Source organism: Nyctereutes procyonoides, unplaced genomic scaffold (assembly GCF_905146905.1).
Source record: "Nyctereutes procyonoides isolate TBG_1078 unplaced genomic scaffold, NYPRO_anot_genome, whole genome shotgun sequence".
In the NCBI taxonomy this organism is placed as follows: domain Eukaryota; kingdom Metazoa; phylum Chordata; class Mammalia; order Carnivora; family Canidae; genus Nyctereutes; species Nyctereutes procyonoides.
Window position 1 is genome coordinate 27,955,878 of NW_026575044.1, and position 14,043 is coordinate 27,969,920.

Here is a 14,043-nt window from a genome sequence, read left to right on the forward strand (position 1 = left end):
TGCAAAGACTTAAATCCATATAGAGTAATATACACTTATTATTTCTATGTGTATTTACATATAAGGTAAATATGCAACATAGTCTTTTAACCTTTGTTCTAAAGTGAGAAGATGAGTGCAAATCATTATGTGCTTCCAGAGTATTAGCTATGTCACTTCCAAATAGCTCTTCCCTGGCTGGCTGAATCCATTATTCAACCATTTTTTCTTGTCATTCAGAAAAGATTCCTGTCCCCATCATCTCTGCTCCAGTCTACACTCCTCACATATGGAATCTCTACCTGTTCTTATTCTGAATACTTCCACTATAGATTTAGCTCTTTTCTCTGGGCTGAAATAACTACCTAGAATATTCCTGAATATTTATATTTACTAAGTCACTTCTCCATCCTCAGAAAAAATCTTCTCTTCCCTTTTTGCTCATGTGAGATAATGCATGTAAAACACATCAAGTTAGTATAATGCTTAGAATACATTAAGTGCTCAAAAGTCAGTTAATTATTGTTATTTTGCCTCTTAAGTAACCTGTTCAGATTCACTAATGATCCATGTCTCCTTCAGAATGTCATCTCCCATCCAACAACCATGTAGAGTAGGGCTTCTCAAACTTTACTATATATACTTATCACTTAGGGATCTTATAAAAATGTAGTTTTTCATCTGTAGTTGGGGGGTGATAGGGTAGGTTGTGGGAGGCAAAACCTAAGAATCTGCATTCCTAAGGAAGCTTCTCAGATATGTTGATACTGCTGGTTGAAGGACAACCATGAGTTGGCAAGGATTTAGAAGATCCTGAAAATAAAATGGAAAACCTAAACACATGAAATAAATCCTAAATGCAAACCATATAAAAGAAATAATGAGTATTGAACTTATATCCATGTAGCATGTATGATATTTTATAAACATTCCTCAATGTTTATAAGAAAGTCTAGGTTTCCAGGCTCAAATACATGTGGTATAATCCTCATAGATTGAGATCTCAATCAGCATAGAAAAGACTTGGAGTAAGAAAATAACTGTAATAGCAAAAGGAGTTAGTTCTAGAGAATTGATGCTTTATTATTATTTTTTTTTATTTATGACAGGCACACAGTGAGAGAGGCAGAGACACAGGCAGAGGGAGAAGCAGGCTCCATGCACCGGGAGCCCAATGTGGGATTCGATCCCGGGTCTCCAGGATCGCGCCCCGGGCGGAAGGCAGGCGCCAAACTGCTGCACCACCCAGGGATCTCGAGAATTGATGCTTTAAAGCAGATGTTTGTCTCTAAGACACAATGTCTGCACTCTGTAATGGTTAAAATAATAACTGAATTACTTGTAACAGCTTTAATAAGAAAAAAGTTATACTCTCTTCACTTTATTTTTTATTATTATTTTTTAATTAAAGATTTTATTTATTTATTCATGAGAGACACAAAGAGAGAGACAGAGAGACAGAAAGACAGAGAGACAGGGAGAGGGAGAAGCAGGCTCCATGCAGGGAGCCTGACATGGGACTCGATCCTGGGTCTCCAGGACCACACCCTGGGCTGAAGGCGGCACTGAACCGCTGAGCCACAGGACTGTCTCTTCACTTTAAACATAACACTACTCACAAAAAATAATTTAATTTTAATATGCTTATCATTTCTGGCTGGTATTAGAAATAATATGCCTAATTCAGCACAGTTTATGTAGACAACAGGGCCCATTACTCTAAGCCAAGGGCAAAGATCAATTTGCAAGAAAGTGACTTTGTCAAAAACATTTGTGAGTGTTTTGATAAATAAATAATAAAAAACTTGATAAAAAATCTCATGATATAAGTGTCTTTTATCATGAATGACCAGCAAGTATAAATAATATAAAGGTTACATAAAAAAAAAGCCTCTTGGAGATGTAAGACGTGAAGTTATGGGATCCTGTCTGGTAAGCTATAACTCATACTTCCATGCCTTTCCTCCCCCAGCCCTGAGTGAATGAGGGGTGGAGTGATATATTACCCCTTTGTGCACACAAACGATTTATGAGTCCACATGTGCCATTTCAGTATGTTCAAATTATACAAGGGTGAATGAGGCATTCCTCTGATAAATTCCATTATTTCAAGACTTCAATTACAAATAGTTGAAAATGAATGGCCAATAATCCCTAAATCATTAAAGAAATACCAATTCCAAAACTTTCTCCATCTCTGGCTATTCATGTCAAGACTTTATAATCAGTAATCTTGTTACAAGACCATGATGAATTAAAAAGTGGCTGCTGTGTAGACTGCATTTCAGAGTGGGGAAATCTATTATTTTGAAAGCTCTCGGCTTCCTACCTTAAATGCATAGCCTGTGTGTGTTGCTAGTGAGTTCAAATTGGCATTCTAGGAAACTCAAGTGGCCTCAGCTGAGGTAGGGCTTGCTAAATTGTGATTGTTCCCAGATTTCTGGGAACCTAGGGTGTGTTCACATTTCTCTGGTTTCTCTTCAAAACTGCTCTGACGGGATCCCTGGGTGGCGCAGCGGTTTAGCGCCTGCCTTTGGCCCAGGGCGCGATCCTGGAGACCCGGGATCGAATCCCACGTCGGGCTCCCGGTGCATGAAGCCTGCTTGTGTCTCTGCCTCTCTCTCTGTCTGTGACTATCATAAAAAAATTAAAAAAAAATATTTATAAAAAACTGCTCTGACTTCCCAGGTGGGACAGTCAAGCAAATAATGTGGAAAAGGAGAGCAGAAACTCATCCATGTTTTCTCTTGATATTTTTCCATTTGTATGACTGGGTGAAAGGAATTTTTATCAGTAGAGATTTATTTTTAAGGTCATTAAGTCTCCTATATTAACCTTTGATTAAAAAGCAAACAACAAAGAGGAGGATTACTACCTGAGAAGATATTGTTAGTTGCAATGAAGAGCAGAGTTACTCTATTAGGTGATTTCCTGCCTTTTGCAGTTGGTTGAGAGCAAAATGCTCTAGGAATAGAGCCTACTCAGGCCTTCAGGAGTTAGTGAACAGAAGAGTCAGGGTAGAAGGGAGCAAAGTGATTCTGGGGCCCAGGACATGATTTTATGGGACTGAAGAATGGAGAGGGGAATGAACTAACTACCAAAGCTTCAGAGACACCTGGGTGGCTCAGTGGTAGAGTGTCTGCCTTCAGCTCAGGGTATGATTCCAGGATCCTGGATTGAGTCTTGTATCAGGCTCTCCGCAGGGAGCCTGCTTCTCCCTCTGCCTATGTCTCTGCCTCTCTCTGTGTGTGTATGTCTCTCATGAACAAATAAATAAAATTAAAAAACAAAGCTTCAACTGTTGGCTCTTGAATGACTGGTTTAAAAGAGAAAGAGAGGAAATATGAAATGGCAATCTTCCTGGATAATAATAATAAAACTTTTCATAATAAGGCATCTCTATAGGAATGCCTTCAAACTCCTTTATCAAGACTTTACCAACTTGCTATGTTCTAACACCAAGGCCACGTGTTCTACTTTCTTCAAACTCACAAATTCTTCTGTTCTCTTCTACTCCAACGGTCGGTCACTCATGTGCTCCAGGCCACTGTCATCTTATCCAGAATTCATGTAAAGCCTTCTCAACAGGTTCCTCTCCTTTTAGACTTATTCTTCCCTCCAGTTCATTTTGTATCCTGTAGTCAGTGATCTTTTAAAAATGAATTTGGCTGTAACTTTCCTATGCATCAAATCCTCCAGTGGGTTCTCATTTTTCAAACTCCTACATAAGACTTCTAAAGTCCTGCATAATCTAGCGTCACCCTTCACCCCTGGGACTCCAGCAGCCTTAGCCTTAGTCAAGGAGAAGTTCCACATTTTCTGTCTGCTCTGAACAAAACAATCTCTCTGCCCCCTCCACCCACTGCCACTTGGCCGATTCCTCTTCACTCAGCTGTTGGCTTAGCTGCCATTTTCCACTTTTATCGCTGACCCTCACCTCTGAGCTCTAAATTTGGGTTTGTTGTTCCTCATATAGTCCATGGCTTTGTTGTCTGCCCTTATGGTCCCTGCTACCCTTGCCTTTTCACTTGTCTGTCTCCTTTACTATGCTGTAGCTTTTTTGAGGGAAGAATGGTTTAAACTTTTCACCATTAGATCATGAGTGTTTAGCACAGTGCTTGGAACACAGCAGGAAATGCCTAAGCATTAGTGGGACAAAAGAACAAATATAGGTTAGCTCTCTTTGGCTTGCAGTGTCATGGACTCTGGCCCATGTCTTCTATACCCTTCTTGGCTCTGCATGCATCCTCAACACAGAGAAAATCAGAAGGGTACAGATAAAGCACAGCACTTTAAAACTAGCCATGCTGTCTAAAATCCAACAGAATCAATTCACATTTGGCAGAGTGAAAATCAAGATGCACTCAACCGTAGCATGTGGATTTTTTATGTGTTTTTTCCAGGCACTAAAGTTCACAGAAATGTCATTTTACTCTTCCATATATATCAACATCAGATCTTCCCCACCTGCAATCATGGCAAATTCTCTTTGGTTCACGTTTTATTGTAGTTGTTGTTTTAAAGATTAGGAAAGCAGATGGTATCTGAAAAAGGTAAGCTCTCCTTCAGAAGAAATGCTTATTCTTAGGGATGAATATGGGTAGGAATGTTATCTAAGAGTGGGTGCAAACTGGGACTGGATCATTTCTGAATTAAAGCCTCAGCCCTCTTAGTTACTAGCTGTGTGACTTTGGGCAAATCACTTAACCTCTGGGTGCTTCAGTTCTCTTATCTATAATACAGGGATACGCACAGTGATAACATACCTCCTGGTGTGTTGGGAGGATTATTATGTAGTATTTAGAGCAGTGGCAGGGCACATGGTGAGACTCCATGGGAGTATTCTTTTTACTTTTACCTCTTTTTTCTAAAGATTTATTTTAATTAATTGATTTATTAAAATATTTTATTTATTTGTTTGACAGAGAGAAAGAGAGAGAGAGGGAGAGAGAGAACAAGCAGTGGGAGGGGCAGGCAGAGGGAGAGGGAGAAGCAAGCTCCCCACTGAGCAGGGAGCCTGATGCAGGGCTTGATCCTAGACCCTAGGATCATGACCTGAGCTGAAGGCAGACGCTTAACTAACTGAGCCACCCAGGTGCCTCTACTTATTTATTTTAGAGAGAGATTGAGAGAGAGAGAGTGTGCATGAGCTGGGGGTGGGGAAATGGAATAGAAAAGAATCTAAAGCAGACACTGTGCTGGGTGTAGCACCTGACACAGAGCATGATCTCACCACATAGAGATTATACCACATAGAGATTATGACCTGAGCAGAACCAGACACTTAACCAACTGTGCTACCCACGCACCCATACTTTTACCTCAAAAAAGCAGGTAACACTGTCTTGGTATAGCCATTTTTGTACCATTATCTCCTTATCTATAAATTAGCATTTTGCTCAAGAACATATGATTGGTTATGGGGTAGTATTCAAGGGTATACCAAAAAGAAGAAAGACCATTTAGTTGAATCAATACAGGATTTTACAGAAGCACTAGATGGACTTTACGTCTCCAATTTCCTAAACAAAGGGAGGAGTTAGCGAATAGCGACAGCCTTCTCTTCTTTCTCCAAAGCTGCATACCGCCATTCATTTTTTAATCAAACGTCCTTTTCGTACAATTTATTAAGCAGCATATGAGACCAGGGCCCACACTAAGTTCTTCATTTAAGCATATTTAAAGAAAACATACTCTAAAGTTCATCCACTTAACAATACCGATGAACATCTACGAGCTATCATTTTTTTCTACCATATTATAATGGACAGGTTTTATAATATGAGATTTTAAAATCTACTTATTATATGCCTTTAATCCTATCCAAAATTAAGCGAGGAACAAATACCCACATGCTAATTTGTGCCAATAACCTTATCAGATTGGTAGTGACTCATTTTTCAGGGAAACTTAAAATGTATTAGAATCTATCACAGAGAAATGAACTCATCTTAAAGTCAATTTCTGATCTGAGTATGCAGAGTAAACGTATGTGGATACAATGCAGCCAATGTAGATATGTGCACTGGTGGTGTGACATTTTTCAGATTCATATTTCCAGAGTTTTAAGGAAGTACCTTTCTCAGAAGTCTAGTTTTATAATAGAGACCCCTAAACATTTTACAGAAGAAAATGAGTAGTGTTAATAAGGAAATGAAAATGCATATACAAGATATGAAAACTCACTTTCAGTGAGTGTAGGTAATCACTTCTTTTTTCTTTCAACTGGTTGCATTATATTTACATTTTCCAAATCAATCTTTGCTGAAAAGGGTCAAATTTTAGCTTACACATTACAAATACGGTGAGCATACAGTTTGGTGGGTTTAGTGTTGAAATGGGTCATGTGTTGAATTGTGTCTTTCCCAAAATTCATGTGTTGAAGCCCTAAGCCCCAGGACCTCAGAATGTGACCATATTTGGATAGAGGTTTTTTTTTTTTTTTTTTTTAAGATTTTATTCATTCATGGGAGACACAGAGATAGAGACAGAGACATAGGCAGAGGGAGAAGCAAGCTCCCTGCAGGGAGCCTGATGTGGGACTAGATCCTGGAACTCTGGGATCACACCCTGAGCCCAAGGCAGATGCTTAACCACTAAGCCATCCAGGAGTCCCTGAAAAGAGAGTTTTTGAAGAGGTAATTAAGGTAAGGTGGTAAGGTGATAAGTATAGGGCACTAAGCCAACATGACTGGTATCCTTATAAGAAGCAGAAGAGAACTAGGGATGTTCGTGCACAAAGAAAAGGCCATGTGAGAACAAGGCAAGAAGGTGGCCATCTTTGGGCCAAGGAGAGAGACCTCAGGAGAAATGAGCTCTGCTGGCACCTTGGTCTTGGACTTCCAACCTCTGGAATAGCGAGAAAATAAATTTCTGTTGTCTAAGACACATGGTCTGTGGTATTTTGTTTTAGCAGCCCTAGCAAACTAATACAAAGTGGAAGAGATCAGAGAACATTAAAATTAAAAAAAATTGTTTCCCAATATCACTGTTAGTTTTTTTTTTTTTTTGCCCCCCATCAATTGCTTTCTCCATGTCCGTGAATTGCTGCTGCTTGTCTTTATCCAGGTTTACTACCACTCTGTATGTCAAGCTTAATACTTTACTTTTTCATATACTTTATGCACTTACACTAAATGTTCAATCTAATGGCTAATTTATGATAGGTGGTTTTTTTAAATAGTAAAAATACTTATTTTACTAGTAAAAAGATTTTCTGAGAACTCCTAATAATTTTGTTCAGGGTGAGAGGGAATTTTCTACCTATAGCACTATCAATGTTCCATCAACAGATATTTATTGTGTACCTACTGTGTGCCAGACACCATGTTAGGTGCCAGAGATATGGTAACTAACCAGTTAAGAGAGGCTTCCAGCTCCACAAAGAAGGCAGCTAAAAAACGAATCAACCAGACAAATGACCAACCAATGATTGCAGTTATGGTATGAATGAAATAAATAGTATGCCATGACAGAAACTAGTCTGGGAGACCTACTTGAGGAGATGCCTTTAATCTGAGTTTGGAAGCCAGAGAAGTACCTTTACATACATGTAAAGGGAGCCAGTGCATGTGTGTGTGGCCAGAGAGAGCAAGGGTAAAGTGGGAAGAATGTTCCTGGCATAGAGAAGAACTAGTATCATGGTCTTGGGGCAGTTATAGAAAATGTTTTTAGGAATGATTAAAGTGGGTGCTGCTAAGTACTAAGATTGAGTGAGAGAAGCCAATGAGACTGGGGCTGAGATAGGACTAGGCAAGGGCTGGATCGTACACAGGCTTATAGGCCATGGCGAAGGGTTTAGGTTGTAAACCAAGTGCAGTGGGACTCTACCAAAGGGTGTTAAGCAGGCAAACCAATAAAAATTGAGACCTCATATATGAAATGTAGAAATGGCATCAGATATATGGTTTCTTACTTGAGAAAAACATAAGCGGAACAAATTTTAATCTATTTATATGCGATCAGGGGTCTAATAACTAAGTGACAGTAATTAATCAAGACATGAAAGTATAGACAATATAGCCTTTAACTGCACTCTCTCCCTCCCTCACACACAGGGTCTTTTTCAGAGTTAAGAGCAGTATGCCAGAAACTTAAGAATATGGTAAATATCAGGGATATAATTATGGGTAGAGTTGGAAGTTCTGGGCTTGTTTCCGATCTTTTTAGTCGCCTGCCACAATTATCAACTACCAGCAAACCCAGCACTTGATAAGCTTTAGGGACAGGTGGAAAAAGCCCTTACCATTACATTTGGTATCCCTTCTCCTCCCTTGGAGAAGGTAGTTGAAAACCATTAAGGCTTTTAAGACTTCATTGAATTAGAAAGACAGCAGGAATTCTCCCTTGAGTGACAGCGAATTTATTTGGCTTATCTGACATCAGAACAAGCAAGGACACAGAAGTGTTTTTCTAATTTAGCAGTAGACTATTTACAAATGAGTCAGTTTCATTGTGTTAAGTAGTTAATATGGGGAAAAGTCCCCCACACAGGGTTAACCAGGAGTATATATAAATAATTACAAAAACAAATATTTTAATCAAGAACAGCTATTGGGTTCCTGTTTGTAAACTATTTCATGAAGGGTGCACAGACAGGGAGTCTAAGAAACGGGATGGAATGTAGATGGGACCCAGTGTCAGAAGACTTGTGTGCAAGCTCTTGCTAGCATGTGACCTTGGATAAGTCTCTTAATGTGTCAGAGTTAGCATTCTTTTATCAGTGAAATTGAATTAATAATATCCAAACATATAGACCCTTGGTGAACAAATAATGTATAAGAAAGGGCTCTGTGATTTTTGAAGCACTTCATAAATGTAGAATTTATTATTCATATCCTGGATGCCATGATGAGCTACAAGAGACTGAAGACAAAATTCTTGCCCTTTTGAAGATTGTAATTAAAATGGAAAATCACAATGCATAGACTAAATACAAAAATGGTAATTAACAACCACCATTCCTATTACTAGTATGTGCTCAAAATCTTTGTTAAAATGAAATAAAAATAATGTAGTAGGATCTGCAATTTCAGGTAACAGATATATGGTAGATGCAGTGAGCAGTAGTGTCCAGAAAAGCTTTCTGGAGGGCATCGTTTATGTAGGTTTTATAACAGGCAATGTAGCATAGTGATTAGGGTTTTGGGGCCCAGTAGATAATGGTTAAAATTCCTGATTCACTGTTTCATAGCTATGTCACTGTGACAGAGTTATATAAATTCTGTAAATTGGTACTTTTACTTATCTATAAAATGGGGATGAATGTATTTACTCTATGGGTTTACTGTAAGGACTAGGGGAAATTAAAGTTTTTGCACGGTGCTCAACAGGAGGCATGTGCTTTAAAAAATTGGCAGCTTTTATGATTATTACCCTTCCATATCTCACCAGAGTTGAATGACAGTGAAGCATTATTAGCTATTATGATGACAGAGAAGGTAAGAGAGCACTATATCACTTACATAATCATGTTAGGTATGGAGAATTGTTAGGATCTGATTCAATACAAAGGAAAGAGAAGAAAAGCGAGAAATGTAAAAGAGAAGTTAGAAAATTTTAAGAACAGAAAAAAGCATAGAGAAATATTGAGGGCAGCATCTATTAACAAGGTATCGACTTTGTTGATCAGTCTTAAATTCTGCTTTGTTTTAGAAATAAATATCACCTCTAGCTTTCATCAAATAGATGTGAGGTGTCTCTACTGAGACAGTTTTACTGTCTTAAGTGACCATCAAGTCAATACGATCAATCACTTCAGTAGGGAAAATGTTCATAGTGACAAACTGTGAGCTTTCTTCTTTGGAGATTTCTTTGTCACAAATTTAATTAAGAAAAGGTCAAAGAAGAGTGGTAGAAGAAACTGGAGTGTGCTCAGAATTATGGGGGAGAGGACACGATATGAGACCACAGCTTTGCCTTCAGACATGACTGAATGTATATTGACAATATTCTTCTTTGAGCATCGTCAATACATTTTTTTTTGGGGGGGAATTCAGTATTTAGTTCTGTTGTTTCAGCTACCATACAGCATTGAGGATCCAAACTCACTGGGAATAAGATTAAAGCAATCACTTTTCTCACCTGTAGTTTTGAGAGACTGAGAAGTAACAAAGAAGAGGAGTTGTTTGATCTACAAGTTTGGCAACTTTGAACAAAGAGGTGGGGTTAGCTGAAGAGACCTTTTTATTTTTATCTTTGTGAAGTGTAGGATATAGTATAAAATGAAACTAGTGTGCTGGCTACATTTTTTAAAAATACAAATTAAGATAAATATGTAATTACCAATAGACATTCATCAATGTATCATCTAAAATCATCTCATGTACTAATTTTGTAAGACTAGTTCTAGGCATCTGGATCAGGAAACAGTCCAGAGAGGAAAGTTCTAGAAACAAAAAAGTGGCTAATAATACCAAGTGGTAAAGACGATAAGGACTGAGTAATGGCCATCATGTGTTTCAGGGATGCTTTTTGCGACATAGTAGGGGAAAGGAGGCCAGCTATTTTAAAGGCAATTTAACCCATGGGTTCACTTAACATTTATAATTGCAAAATAGAATAATCCATCAGCCCTTAGTTCAGAGAAAGTTCGTTATTAAGCAAAATTCAAATATTTCTAAGGAACTGGGTTGCTAAATTTGTAAACACAGGAATCTAAACTAGGCTGAAATATATGATAAATACATAGTCTGTCCAGTTATTTTCATTCAAATTGAAAATATACATTTATTATCAAAGCCAAGTAACTTTAACCAAAGGGAGGAATCTCCTAGGTCACAATTAAAATAGAGAAAAACATTATGAATGCCTTTATCTGAATATACAGGGCTATCTGAACTCGTACATTTAACACATCTAGAAGTAGGCTTTGCATATTCTGAGACTTGAAAGCAGGCTTTATGAGGATGGCTACTCAGAAATATTTGTCAGAGAAGAGTTGAAAGACAATTACTCCCACTGTTATCATTATGGAAATGATTTCCATAGTATGATCCCATCCCATCACTTTTCTTCCATTTTTATCTTTAATAGAGCATTGTCCTCCAAATCAGCCATGCCCTTGGAATAAGACAAATAATTCGCCGTGGCACGGGTAACACAGAAGTGACAGGCGGGACCCAGAGTCCTGCACCCATTGAAGGCTAATATTTAGCATGGCATCCATTTACACAAGTTTTCCCCTCAGCTGTGATTAAATGAGGGTATGAATTCCATGGTACATGAATGGGAAGTATCTAAACTAACATCACGACAGACGTCTTAACTGAATCAATTCAAAAGTGACTTAGTGACACTTGCGGCAACCATTTGCCCCTTTGCTGAGACTTTTTATCAAGGGATCAGACTGTTACCCTCTCTAAGGACAGTCAAGCAGCCAAATCTGCACTAACCATGATGGGTTGTTCCGGAGCCTGTTGACATACAACCCGATGAGAACATGTTCATCAGCTAGCCTGTCTGCCACATTCAGGCTGTATTGTATCCTGAAACAGGGCAGGAGGAAAGAAAGGGTGTTGGTAGGAGAGGTGGACAGAAATAAGTAGAGGAGGTGGGAGTGAGTTTGTGATAGAAAAGGCATTTAGAAAAGCAAGCAGGTAGAGGAAAAATAAGTGATGTTCTATGAAAAATACCAGCAAAATCCAAGCAATGAAATACATGATTCCATTTCACTAATTAAAAAAAAAATCCATTTAGGTAAAGCAACTTTTAAGAAAACAGATTCGCATTCTTCAAGCCACTAAAGCCAAGAAATTCATCTGTACAGTAAACACATTGATTGGGTTGCAAGCAAAGAGTAAGTATCCTTTGGAAAATCAAATCTGAAGTTTAGTCTTTAAAAAAATAAAAGGGAAATCAGAGAAAGTGAATAACACAGATGTGTCTACTCAAAATAACTACATGGTGCTGTTAGTGGGGTTATAATAGAGCTGCTTTTTACCAAATCAAAGATGGTCTTTCAAACGTAAAGCATTTTTGACACAAGAAATCTCCATTTTTAGTTTAGTTAATTCAAGGTTGCAGTACACTCTGGCTTTAACTTACCCTTTTCCCTTCAGAAAAGCCGGAGCAGCCCTAGCCAGCAGTTTGTTCTGCTCTACTTCACTGTCCTTGGGAGGAGAGCTAGTTAATAAGATGGGAAAGCCAAGAAGAGCGTAAACACAGCAATGTATTCAAGAATAGAACTGGCTACAGAAACTCCCAAGTCTAGATCCAAGCTCCATTTGGACAGCTCTCTTGTTATTTTGAAAGGTTCCAGATGTTTTCAGATTTCCACAGAGTTGAACTAGAAGTAGAAACCTGGCCTGAGAACCATAAATGCAATTACACATGCCTCCATGATCCTCGATTTGACCTCGCTATTTGCTTAACAAATAGATTGCATATGCCTGGACATAATGAAAATTCATTCAACATTCATTACAGACTATCATGTAAACAGTCCAACAGTTCATGAAGTGCTGCCAGCCTTTAGATCCCACTCAAAGGGTATACTTCTCCAGCCTTCCCTTATATTTTCCAACTTTCTGAGTTGAATATAGACTTGAAAATTACCTAGAGACTGTGGTCATATTAGAAGTGCTTTACTACTCAGGCACAAGTCACCTGACCTTTGCTGAGAAGCTGCAAAGAAAAGTTTCAGAGAAACAGAAATAAACCTTTGAGCCTTATAAATATATATTCATATTCCCCATATATATAACCTGTAAGTAGAGTCCTATCAATATAGCAAATTCTTATCATTTTGGGTTCATTATGAAAAACACTCATTTAGTAATTTAAATGATAGTTTTAAAAGTTTAAAGTGTAGTTTTACTAAGTGATAAATAGAAATAATAATTAATAAAGTGTGGCCAAGCCAAAGTCAACCAAGATCTATTAAGCATGCTTCATTGGCAATATGGTATTGATCCTTAGTAATCCAACTGTACTTATAATGTGCTTAAAGGGAGCTGAAGAATTTGCCCTGTAACACTGGTGGGCTGAAAACTATCCTCCTATCTTTTTCATGGAGAATACAAAAATTAACTTTTTGACTTTGATGACCAAATCTTTAATTTCTGGGGTTGAAATTATGAAGTTTTACCACAAACTTTCCCAGCTTTTCAACAAGTTCTAAATGTATGCATGTATTAAGATGGCTTATAAAGTAGTTAAAATCTTAAAAACTTCAAGTTTTATGGATTCACTACAAAGTATCGCTTCTATAGGCCATGAAGTAAAAAGAAAATGCAAATGTGTAAACCAACGTGTCACATTAGGATTATGCACTTTGTAACTAGAATTATTTTTTTATAATTGTATATACTATGATATGACTTAAGTAATGAGGTCCTCTGGCAAACTTAAAATCAAATTTGATTTATAAAGAAAATGTCTAGTAGAGAGTAGGCACTCATGTTTGTTGAATATATGATCTCACTTAGCTTTTCAGGAATAGATCTATCACTTGAAGAGTACAACTGCTCACAAATGAAATTGACTTTAAAGATGAAATGATTAATGTTTTTAGGAGAATTTAACTTCTTGATGCACATAATTTTTTTTCAGCATACTGATCTTCACTTTCTGAGATAACGAAGCTGCCTATCAGGACGAAATAGCTACCTTAAGCCATCATAGTTGGTATTTTCCGATCTCGTCCTACCAAAACAGCATTTCAAGCCTTGTCTCCTGAAGCATACTGCTCTATATTCATTATCCACTAACTACAGTCTCTTTGCTGCCCAATTACCACTTCTTCCCTTTTTTAAATAACTCAAGATAGATGTACCTATTCTATAATTGATTTCAGATCCCTACAAAACCAATCAAAGCATGGTGTGAAATAACAATGATTCTTCCCTTCAAACTTAACTGTTTCCCTGCCTTGTTATCCATTTTTTCCCCTCAAATCCCAGAAATTGTGGTGGTGTTTGATTCCTTAAATTAAAAGCCTAATAATTATGCAGGCATAACCTCTGGGGCTGAATGTAGAAGAAGAAATAAAGGATTAGTAGAGAAAAAAAAAAAACACAAAAGGATCAACTATGAGGATGTGTTTTCTACCAATTACACCAGAGA

General features: G+C 37.8%; 1 protein-coding gene across 22 annotated transcripts in view; it reads right to left on the reverse strand.

The window, feature by feature from the left end:
- Positions 1-14,043, reverse strand: part of DTNA (dystrobrevin alpha) — a 354,043-nt gene that overhangs the window by 45,512 nt on the left and 294,488 nt on the right. For 13 of the 22 annotated variants that reach the window (XM_055323947.1, XM_055323949.1, XM_055323948.1 and 10 more), the window contains 2 exons: positions 12,025-12,102; positions 11,373-11,465 (listed from right to left, as the gene is read on the reverse strand). The exons of 7 other annotated variants lie outside the window; for them this stretch is intronic. In XM_055323947.1, coding sequence (XP_055179922.1) covers positions 11,373-11,465; positions 12,025-12,102 — 171 coding nt within the window. The remainder of the gene's footprint in view (positions 1-11,372; positions 11,466-12,024; positions 12,103-14,043) is intronic. 2 more of the 22 variants (XM_055323953.1, XM_055323965.1) reach the window with 1 other exon arrangement.